The 11,454-nt window shown below is 46.6% G+C and overlaps 1 protein-coding gene across 1 annotated transcript in view; it reads left to right on the top strand.

Moving 5' to 3' along the window:
* Positions 1 to 566: 566 nt before the first annotated feature.
* LOC135104544 (sodium-dependent neutral amino acid transporter B(0)AT3-like) overlaps positions 567 to 11,454 on the top strand; it is a 76,996-nt gene continuing 66,108 nt past the window's right edge. Inside the window, exons 1-3 of the mRNA XM_064012118.1 lie at positions 567 to 695; positions 4,771 to 4,821; positions 10,783 to 11,008. Of these exons, the coding sequence (XP_063868188.1) occupies positions 567 to 695; positions 4,771 to 4,821; positions 10,783 to 11,008 (406 nt within the window). The remainder of the gene's footprint in view (positions 696 to 4,770; positions 4,822 to 10,782; positions 11,009 to 11,454) is intronic.

Here is an 11,454-nt window from a genome sequence, read left to right as displayed (position 1 = left end):
TAATAAACAAATCACGAAAAACAAACATAGAATAAGGAAATTATCTTTAATTTTTCCCTCCCTTCCATTAGCATGTTTACGTATTTGCCAGGAGATATTCAGGTGACATATTCAGGTAAGATGGGGTAAACAACGCGACTCACCTCTTGTTTACACCTGAAACGTCTAATTACGAGGAACGAATGATCTCTTGGGGCCCACACGTTATTATTAAAGGAGGGAGGTGTTTTGGAGGATAAAGTGAAGGTGTGGTGATGACGGCGAGGCTAAGGCAGTGAGGGAAAAAGGAGAGGAAAAGGAAGAGGGGGTGAGGACAGAAGGAAATGAGGGAGAGGAAAGGAGACTGGGTAAAATAGATAGTAGATAGATAGAGCAGAGAGAGAGAGAGAGAGAGAGAGAGAGAGAGAGAGAGAGAGAGAGAGAGAGAGAGAGAGAGAGAGAGAGAGAGAGAGAGAGAGAGAGAAATCATTAGAAAAAGGAAGGAAGGGATAACAGAAGCGTTTACTGTGAGAGAGAGAGAGAGAGAGAGAGAGAGAGAGAGAGAGAGAGAGAGAGAGGAGTCGGTAATGGAGAGGAAAGAAAAAAAAGAGATGAGACAAGATCGTGACAAGCTGAGTCCCTATTGGCTGCCTAGGAAGCGAAAGAGACAGAGGTGCGGACTGATTGGCTCCTGTGCCGCCACTAACTCACCAATCGTGTGCCTTCTTGCTCCTCTGAGAACACACACACACACACACACACACACACACACACACACACACACACACACACACACACACACACACACACACACACACACACACGCACACGCACAAATGACAGTGAGGATGCAGTTTATGCTTTAGATTTAGATTTAGAGAGAGAGAGAGAGAGAGAGAGAGAGAGAGAGAGAGAGAGAGAGAGAGAGAGAGAGAGAAAGTGGGTCTCAGTTTACTCTCTCTCTCTCTCTCTCTCTCTCTCTCTCTCTCTCTCTCTCTCTCTCTCTCTCTCTCTCTCTCTCTCTCTCTCTCCCTCATTTCCTCTTCAAACAGAGTAAAATTATAGAATCACACCACACACACACACACACACACACACACACACACACACACACACCACACACACACACACACACACACACACACCACATTCAAAGCGAGAGCGAGAGAGAGAGAGAGAGAGAGAGAGAGAGAGAGAGAGAGAGAGAGAGAGAGAGAGAGAGAGAGAGAGAGAGAGTGTGTGTGTGTGTGTGTCTGGCGGAGATGTTGCTGGGGAAGAAGGTTGGGGAGACGCTATGGAGGAGGCGGGGAAGAAGGCACGGATCAATAAAGCTGTGGGCGGGAACAATAACAGCCAGTCCACCCACATGAAGGCCGCCCACACCCACATGAAGGCCGCTCACGCACACGCACCCCACGCCCAAGCACCCACACTCCACGAACACGAAGGAAGAACAAACAGTAGTAGTGCACATGTCGGTTATTGGGTGGTTCTTTGTGGTTCGTGATAGATGGTGGTCGTGATGGTGGTGCGGGATGGTGGAAAAGAATTTGGGATGGTGTATGTAGATAGATGGATAGGTGCTAAATAGGTTGGTAGATAGACAGAGAAATGGATCAATGGATAAATGGATGGATAAAGAGATCAATAGATGGACGAATGAATGAATGGATGGGTGGATGAATACATAAATAGATAGATAGACAGACTGATGAAGATATCAATAACAAGATACATGAAAATATTTTGATAAAATAAATAAATAAATAAATAGAGAAATAGATAAAAAGAAAAAAAGAAACAAAAAAAAAAGATAGATAGATAGATAGATAGATAGATAGATAGATAGATAGATAGATAGACAGATAGACAGACAAACAGAGAGACAGACAGACAGACAGACAGACTGACAGAAATATACGCAGACATCTCAATTATCACAGATTAACACACACACACACACACACACACACACACACACACACACACACACACACACACCACACACACACACGCACGCACGCACGCACGCACGCACGCACGCACGCACGCACGCACATCTCCAAAGCCTTGCCAACAAGTTCTCTTTACCCTTTTTTTTTTTTTTTTTTTTTTTTTTATGTAGGAAGGATACTGGCCAAGGGCAACAAAAATCTAATAAAAAAAATGCCCACTGAAATGCCAGTCCCTAAAAGGGTCAAAGCAGTGGTCAAAAATTGGTGGATAAGTGTCTTGAAACCTCCCTCTTGAAGGAATTCAAGTCATAGGAAGGTGGAAATACAGAAGCAGGCAAGGAGTTCCAGAGTTTACCAGAGAAAGGGATGAATGATTGAGAATACTGGTTAACTCTTGCGTTAGAGAGGTGGACAGAATAGGAGTGAGAGAAAGAAGAAAGTCTTGTGCAGCGAGGCCGCGGAAGGAGGGGAGGCATGCAGTTAGCAAGATCAGAAGAGCAGTTAGCATGAAAATAGCGGTAGAAGACAGCTAGAGATGCAACATTGCGGCGGTGAGAGAGAGGCTGAAGACAGTCAGTTAGAGGAGAGGAGTTGATGAGACGAAAAGCTTTTGATTCCACCCTGTCTAGAACAGCAGTATGAGTGGAACCCCCCCAGACATGTGAAGCATACTCCATACATGGACGGATAAGGCCCTTGTACAGAGTTAGCAGCTGCGGGGGTGAGAAAAACTGGCGGAGACGTCTCAGAACACCTAACTTCATGGAAGCTGTTTTAGCTAGAGATGAGATGTGAAGTTTCCAGTTCAGATTATAAGTAAAGGACAGACCGAGGATGTTCAGTGTAGAAGAGGGGGATAGTTGAGTGTCATTGAAGAAGAGGGGATAGTTGTCTGGAAGATTGTGTCGAGTTGATAGATGGAGGAATTGAGTTTTTGAGGCATTGAACAATACCAAGTTTGCTCTGCCCCAATCAGAAATTTTAGAAAGATCAGAAGTCAGGCGTTCTGTGGCTTCCCTGCGTGATATGTTTACCTCCTGAAGGGTTGGACGTCTATGAAAAGACGTGGAAAAGTGCAGGGTGGTATCATCAGCACTCCGCACCGTCAGCACTGATGTGTGTCATGCGGAGGAGGAGGAGGAGGAGGAGGAGGAAGTCTGTAATCAATGGGCTAATGGTGATTGTATGGGATGTAATGCAGGAGGAGGAGGAGGAGGAGGAGGAGGATGAGGAAGAGAAAGAGTAAAATAATAATACCAGAAGAAGAAGAAGAAGAAAGAAGAAGAAGAAGAAGAAGAAGAAGAAGAAGAAGAAGAAGAAGAAGAAGAAGAAGAAGAAGAAGAAGAAGAAGAAGAAGCAGAAGAAGAAGAAGAAGAAGAAAGGAAGAAAGAAAGGAAGAAAGAAAGGAAGAAAGAGAGAAAGAAAGAAAGGAACAGAACAGACATAAGAGGAGGAAGAAGACAAAGAGAAAATAAAAGAGAATACAGAAACTCTAAAATACAAAAAAAAATAAGGTAAGACAGAAAGAAAGCAAGGGGAAAAATCAAATCAAGGAAGAAGAAGAAAATAGGAGGAGGAGGAGGAGGAGGAGGAGGAAAGAAGATAACACCCACAAGAGAAGCAGCAGCAGGATCACTTTTTTTTTTTTCACATTCCCCACAAAATTCACCACCACACGTTTTCTTTCATTCTTTGTCTTCCACCAGCAAATTATTTTTCAACATCCCCCAGTCGCTTTCCTCCACTTCCCTCCCTCCCTGCCTCCCTCCCTTCCCTCCACTTCCCTCCGTGTCGTTGTTGTTGTTCGTGATGCACATGAATTAAAAAGTTACGTGTCCAAATGTCATCATCATCATCATTCTTTCTACTTCTTCTTCTCCTTCTTCATCTTCTATTCTTTCATCTGCATTCCATCCTCTAATTTTCTCCTCCTCTTCTTGCTTCCTTGCTCATTCTTTCATTCCTCGTTTCTCGTCACGTCTTGCACCCCACTTTCTCATTTCTTCCTGTTCGTGTTCTTGTCCTCGTTCTTGTCCTGCCTCCTCCTCCTCCTCTTCCTTCTCCTCCTCATTATCATTTTGCATCCTGGGCCTCTTCTTACACCTTCCTCTTCTTTTGTTTCTCGCTCTTCCTCTTCCTATTCTTTCTTGTATATTTTCCTCCATCTTCTCCCTCCTGTTCCTTCTTCATTTGTCCTATCTCTATCTTGTCTTTCTGTTTTCATTTTCATACTTTCACTTCATTTTCTTCATCCTTATTGTTCTATATTTCCCTTTATTCCTGTGTTTTTTTCTTCTCCACCCTCCTCTTCTTCCTGTCCTCTTCATGCTCTATTTTCTCCTTGTCTTCCTCCTCTTTTTTTCTCTGTCCTCCTTCTTTTCTTCTTGTCCTCTTCATTCTCCCTCGCCTTCGGTCGGCAGACGCCAAAATCCCAGTCAAGTCCAACTTTCGGTACGAGGAAAATTTCATGTTTTACGTCCCGCCAGAGTTAGCATCCCTGCCTTTCCTCCCTCCCTCTCTCCCTCCCTCCCTCCCTCCCTACCATTTCCCCTCACCTCCTCATCCTCGGGGGAAGGACGGATCTGTGGGCGAGTTGTTTTTTTTCCACTCCTCCCCTTCCCTTCCACTCCCCTCCCTCCATCCCTGCCATCCCGTACCGACCCTCCCTCCCTCCCTCTCTCCCCTTTCATGTGGTACTCGTAACTAACTGTCCAGAGATGATGACTCTTTCAGACAGATATGCCAGGACACTTTTGTTTGTCTCTCAGTCTTTCTTGTTTACCGTGGTGTTATGTGGATCACCTCTCAACCTCTTTTCTTCCCCTTTCCCCTTTAGAGAAGACAAAGTGTGAAGAAAAGGACCACCAGTGTGACCATCCCAGAGGAAGTAAGTAAAGTCCGCCCACTCACCCACTTTGAACACACGCTTGGTAGGATTGGCTAGCATATCACGCCCACCACCCACAAGTTACCTGGTGTGGGCGGGGCAGGGGGAGCTCAGGGGGTAAGGAGGCGAACTAGGACCCCAGACAACACCTGGCTGTCACCTGGAGGCGCAAAAACCTGAGCTCACGAAGGCCTGTGTGAGCTCGTCGCTGGCCCGTCGCTGGCCGCCCCCTTGCCACCTGGGTTCGCGCCCCGCCAAGGCCCCGCCACGCACCTCAAACACCCACACCCGCTGCCGTGTGATCCAGCACTCCGGTAGTCTGCTCTGTGGACCGTCGTTCCCACGCACTCATCCTCACGCACTTTCCTCATGCACTTGCCTCACTCTACCTCCCTTGTCCCAACCCCCAGCTCTTCCCTTCTCCCTACGCATTCCTCGCACTCACGCACCGCACCCCTCACGCACATCCTCCCCTCGACCTCCCTGCCTCTCTCCCTCCTGCCGCCCACAAGCACAAGCACCCACCACCTCCTGTCACAAGCACTTCCTCATGCACTCCGCACCTCCACTACAAGCACCCACCTCCTTTCTTGCCCTCACACTCCTAAGCCCCCTTAACCTTTTCTTCCCTCCAGCTGTGCCTCCTTCCCTCCCTCTGTCCCTCATGCACTAAAGCACTACCTGGAAAACTCCTACCCACTGCTGCCACTGCCACTAACTCTTCACTCGCTTCCTCGCCCAGCTCAGAGTGGCCGTGTTGAAAGCTTTACTTGTCTGCTGGAGTGACTTATCTCATTCTTGTTCTTCCCGGTGACCACCAACAAAATGAAATGAAAACAAAATTACCCACCACAAAAATATTTATATACTAAACATTCTTGGAAACCTCTCGGAAATATTTTATGGTGTTGTTTTATTTATTTGTTTTTGTTTTTGTTGTTTTTTTAATGTGATTTTTTTTTCTTCGTGTTTTTTCTTTCTTTCTTTCTTTCTTTCTTTCTTTCGTGCCTGATAAGTGTTCTCATAGGTGTTGTTGTTGTTGTTGTTGTTGTTGTTGTTGTTGTTGTTGTTATTGTTGTTGTTGTTGTTGTTGTTGTTTATTGATGTTCTTGTTGTTGTTATAATTATTGTTGTTGTGGTTTGTTATTGTTATTTATTGTTGTTGTTTGGTACCGTTGTTGCGTTACTTGTTTGTTAGTATGTGTGTGTGTGTGTGTGTGTGTGTGTGTGTGTGTGTGTGTGTGTGTGTGTGTGTGTGTGTGTGGCTAATTGTATGTGAGTGTAGATGTGTCAAAATGAGAGAGAGAGAGAGAGAGAGAGAGAGAGAGAGAGAGAGAGAGAGAGAGAGAGAGAGAGATGAATAAAGAGATAACAGCAAAATGAAAGAAAGGGGGAGAAAATAAAGAGAAAAGAGGGATAGAGAGAACTATAACATTTACCAGCAGTGTTCCTGGATAAAACCAGAAATATATACTTTGGAAACCAATCCTGACAATTGTCTTTATCTCAAACTTTCTCTAAGTCTCTCTCTCTCTCTCTCTCTCTCTCTCTCTCTCTCTCTCTCTCTCTCTCTCTCTCTCTCTCTCTCTCTCTCTCTCTCTCTCTCTCTCTGAAATATAAAAGGAACACGGAAAGAAAAAGAAAATGAAAAAAAAAACGAACTCACTAGAATAAACACTAAATATAGAATCATTCAGGAGGGAAAGTAAAGATATAAATAAGCGTCTATATATAAAGCAGAGAGGCAAATTTTTAACGAAAGAATTCAGTTCCACGTGACTAATCAGAAATAACCTGTGAGTCGTCTGCGTAGTGCGAGGAACAAAACTTACCGTTCAAAAATAGATATGACATAAAAAACATACCGAAAGGGAAAGAAAAATGAAGGGAGGAAGGGAGGAAGGGAGGGAGGAAAGGAAGGAAGGACGGAATGTAGGGGACAAAGACGAGAGACAGAGAGAGAGAGAGAGAAAGAGAATAAGAAAAATACAATCAACGCACAGCCCCAGAATATAAAAGAAGGGAAGGGGGAAGATGGTGAGATACGAAGGAAAGAGAAAGGGAAAGGAATACAAAAGAGAGAAAAATACGAAGGGAAAAATGTTGCTATGTGCTAAAAAAAAAAAATGTAGCTACTAGGGAAAAAAAGTGTTGAGCGTTACAAAAAGTCAAAGAAAGAAGAAACAAAAAGAAAAAGTTGGGTGCTAGAGAAAGACAAAAAAAAAAAGAAGAAAAAAGAAAGAAAAGCGCTCGGGGTAAAAGAAAAAAACATAAATAAATAAGAAATAAAAAAGAAGTCGAGGAGGAAAACAAGTAATCAATGAAAAGAGAAAGAATAAATAAAGAGACTTAACAAAGAAAGAGAGTTAAGAGGAGTGCCATAATTTAAACGAGAGAGAGAGAGAGAGAGAGAGAGAGAGAGAGAGAGAGAGAGAGAGAGAGAGAGAGAGAGAGAGAGAGAGAGAGAGAGAGAGAGAGAGAGAGAGAGAGAGAGAGAGAGAGAGAGAGTACACATGACAATGTACACATACAGAATGGTGTACACAAACGCACACACGTAAGGAAGGGGCTTACTGAGAGTCATTAGTATGTGTGTGTGTGTGTGTGTGTGTGTGTGTGTGTGTGTGTGTGTGTGTGTGTGTGTGTGTGTGTGTGTGTGTGTGTGTGTAGATTAGCGTTTTAGTAAAGGAACTGAAGTGAAATTTGCTTGACAAACTACGTACACCTGTCACTGTATCACCTGCTTAGTCTCTCTCTCTCTCTCTCTCTCTCTCTCTCTCTCTCTCTCTCTCTCTCTCTCTCTCTCTCTCTCTCTCTCTCTCTCTCTCTCTCTCTCTCTCTCTCTCTCTCTCTCTCTCTCTCTCCTCTCTGCCACGCCACACTCTCGGCTGCATGGTCTTCAAGGTTAGTACTGCCCTGGGTCAGGCTTGGTCAGGTCACGTGTAGCTGCTTGTGACCCCTTCCTCCCCCCATAGCTGCCCCTCCCCCCGCTAGCATCATGGAGGCTTCGCAACAGCTACTTCACACGAGCTAAGTAAGACCTGTAAATAAGTTATAAGTAGGTCCAGCCATTGCCTGTTGCCTTGGCCTTTGATAATTTTGTCTAGGTTAACAAGTATAGATCAAAACAACAAGTGTATTTCTCCCTAAGAGGTCATGAGAAATTGAGGCATTAGTACTGGTGCCAGTCACTCTTTTGAGCCACACATAACAACCATGTTTGCAAGTGATAACTTCAACAGAAGCCCTTTACTCACTCTGTCGCCCCAGGTGGAGCACAAAGCCTCACCCCAGCCCGTGCTCAGTGCCCCGGGCTCCACGCTGCCGGGCCGCTCGTGCCTCCCGCCCTCCTTACAGAGCCCCGCCCCGCCCCTCCCCTGCCACCCCGCCGTCCCTTCCCTCCTCGGCAGCCTAACCCATTTCCGTTACCCCAGCATAGCCCAGCACTTGACTGTGGGCGTGGGTGGAGGCGTGGGCGGCCGCTGAGGACCTCTCTCAGTAGGTTGGTAGAGGGGCGTCTTACCTCACCTTGACTAACTCTTCACCTGCACTCTTGATCACTTATCTCGCACCTGTAGTCACTGTATTGGCTTTGTTAACACTCAACTCACATGAAGCATCTGCAGCCTCTACTGAGCACACCGCGGGACTCTCATACTCTCGCAGCACTATGTCATTATTTTATTATTTTTTGCATTTCGAGAGAACTTATTTTTTTACTCGAATGAAATTTATTTTTGACCTAGCTCTCCTCGGCCTCGCGTCCCTCATCTTGACCAGCTGTTGCTGGAATATTACAGTTTTGTACTTGATCTCGTTCACAGGCGGGCGGAGGCGCCTCCCTCCTTCAGTCGCATGTCACCTGCATGATTCCGTACGGTCCCCGCCCCCGCCCCGCCATCTTGCCCCAAAGAAAGAGAGAAATTTTTCACTCGGAGGAGGATACATTTTGATCCTCGATCCCTTCCTGTGCCCTGTGTCTCTAGCTTGACAGACTATCTCTTCACCCGCCAGGTAAGTGTGGACGCATGAGCCCAGCAGCCCCCGCAGGTGTGCATGCCGTGTTTCCTGCTTCTTGAGACACACCTGCTGCCGCTTGACAGTGTAGAGTAGCGGGTGTCGTCTCGGTGTCTAATAACTTACAACTCCCTCTCTTCCTGGCGAGGGTCTTTTCCCGCAGATCAAGGTAGGACGGGGCGGCAGATTTCAGCCTGTGGCCTGCCGGCTCTTCCTGCCAGAATGGCCCATCTGCTGGTTTATTGTACTTTTTTTTTTTTGTCTCCATGACCATTTAACAGCACTTTTCTTCCTTCGCGGCCCGTCTGCCATGATCTTTTTCTCCTCTGCATGGCCGCCTGCCAGACAGCCATCATCACCATCCACCGCGAGCTACCCTTATCACTGACTGACCTGCCACCCATCCATCCGTTCATCCACCCATCCATCCACACATTCATCTGTCTCCGCATCACACTCATGCATAAATCTCCCTCCCGCCTCCCTAATTCATCACACCCTTGACTCTCCCCCGTTCCCGCCCCTTCCCCCCCGGGCAAAGAATGTAATAATTATTCATCCACCAACCCACCAACACTACCACCATTCTCCTCTCTCCACGATCCACCCCAAGACTTACACACACACACACACACACACACACACACACCACACACACACATGACACCTCTGTTTACTATTTTTCTTTTATTAGGTAAATTCTTAAACCTCCTCTTTTTGTCTCCTCCTCCTCCTCCTCCTCCTCCTCCTCCTCCTCCTCCTCCTCCTCCTCCTCCTCCTCCTCCACCTCCTTTCTTCTCCCACCTCCTCCCGTTCTTCCTGCTGGTTCAGACCCTCAGGAAGGACTGGATCAGGCCTGGACACCGGGACTCTTCAGCACGCTTCCTCAATGTCAAGGACTGTTCCCTCCCTCTGTTTTATACGATTTTGGTATCTCTCTCTCTCTCTCTCTCTCTCTCTCTCTCTCTCTCTCTCTCTCTCTCTCTCTCTCTCTCTCTCTCTCTCTCTCTCTCTCTCTCTCTCTCTCTCTCTCGTACACAAACTCAAACATAACATTTTCTTTCTATTGCTCATACACGCACCGCTTCACTCTCAGTACCCACAACCAAGCACACCTGCAACTCCCGCGGCAGGTAAAACACCAGTGCCTCTAATTTTCCTTCCCAAGACAACGAGGTGACAGCAAAATACACAGCCTGATCTTTCTTTCGTCCCTTTAGCACCACTGTTGAGCATCACAGAGACAAGCCAGAGTCACAGACCACTACCAGACCACTATAAACTGTCACTATATATCACCAAATACCACTACAGGCCACCACACACACACACACACACACAGACTGCCACTGAGGTATACCGCCACCACATATCATCACAGACAATAATGGACCGCCACAGACGATAACTACAAACCCGCACAGACATAAATCACCACCACATATCATCACAGACTACCACAGACCACTAAACGCCACTACATACCACAATAAACCGCCACATCCTGCCACAAACGTCAAGTGATCCAGTTACCACATCACGTTCCTTCAAACACAACACACGGATACAACAATAATTAGTCACCCTATTCCAAACACCACCTCAACCATTACAATACACGTACAGGTCACCAAAACATCTGGAAGGACCAAATCATCTCACCGAAACACATCAAGTGGCCTCATACTTACTACCCCCGACACACTAAATCATTATATTCCTTTAGGTCACTCTACCACATCAAACTCTAAACACACTAACAATCCAGGTCATCCTAGTAGCTGAAATCACACTATTAACCCAGGTCACCCTTGCCCACACACTGACAACCCAGGTCACCCTAGATCACCTTAGTAATACCAGTAGGCACCACCACATCCCCTCCAGGTCACACTTAGGTCCTGGTCCAGGGCGCCACGTAACCCACGCCCCCTGTCTCCCTAGGCCATACAGAGCCCGACACGCTCAGAGAAAGACCTGGAGGCCCTGGACGCGCCCCCACCCGGAGACGCCATCCAGGCCAGCGCCACCGCCAAGCCCGGGGACGGCGCTGTGGATGACAGGGAATCTTGGGACTCGAAGTGGCAATACCTGCTGGCTGTGATCGGGTATGCGGTGGGCCTGGGCTCCGTGTGGCGCTTCCCTTACCTGTGCCAGAAGAATGGAGGGGGTGAGTACACTGTCTGGCTTGGACTTCACTACAGTCGAAGTCACGAGGGCTGAAGGTTGTGTCATCGTATTTCGGCAATCTGACCGTCTGAATCAGTGCATGTGGTGTGGATGTCGTGCGCTTTAGGGATACTTATCGCTATTGACAGTGTAGAAAGGCAGCATACATTTTATTTTGTTCGAGACTAAAAGCGAAATTTCCATATTCAGCGGTATTCGCCACTGCTGCCTGTATACTGTATATTATTCATAATTCTAATTATTATAATTATAATGATACTAATGATAATCCTAATAACACTTTTATTCTAAAGCGCACCGCATGCACGGGTTGAGACGCAGTGTTGACGGATGGGTTGCCAAAGTACGATGATAACCTTCAGTCCCCGTGACCAAGAGTACAGTGTTCGTATTCTTACTCGTGCCGGAAAGCAGCTAAAGCCGCAA

The sequence above is a fragment of the Scylla paramamosain genome, chromosome 10, assembly GCF_035594125.1.
Source record: "Scylla paramamosain isolate STU-SP2022 chromosome 10, ASM3559412v1, whole genome shotgun sequence".
Classification (NCBI taxonomy): Eukaryota; Metazoa; Arthropoda; class Malacostraca; order Decapoda; family Portunidae; genus Scylla; species Scylla paramamosain.
The sequence above is the reverse complement of the archived record's forward strand: the minus strand, read 5'-3'. Positions and strand labels throughout refer to the sequence as shown.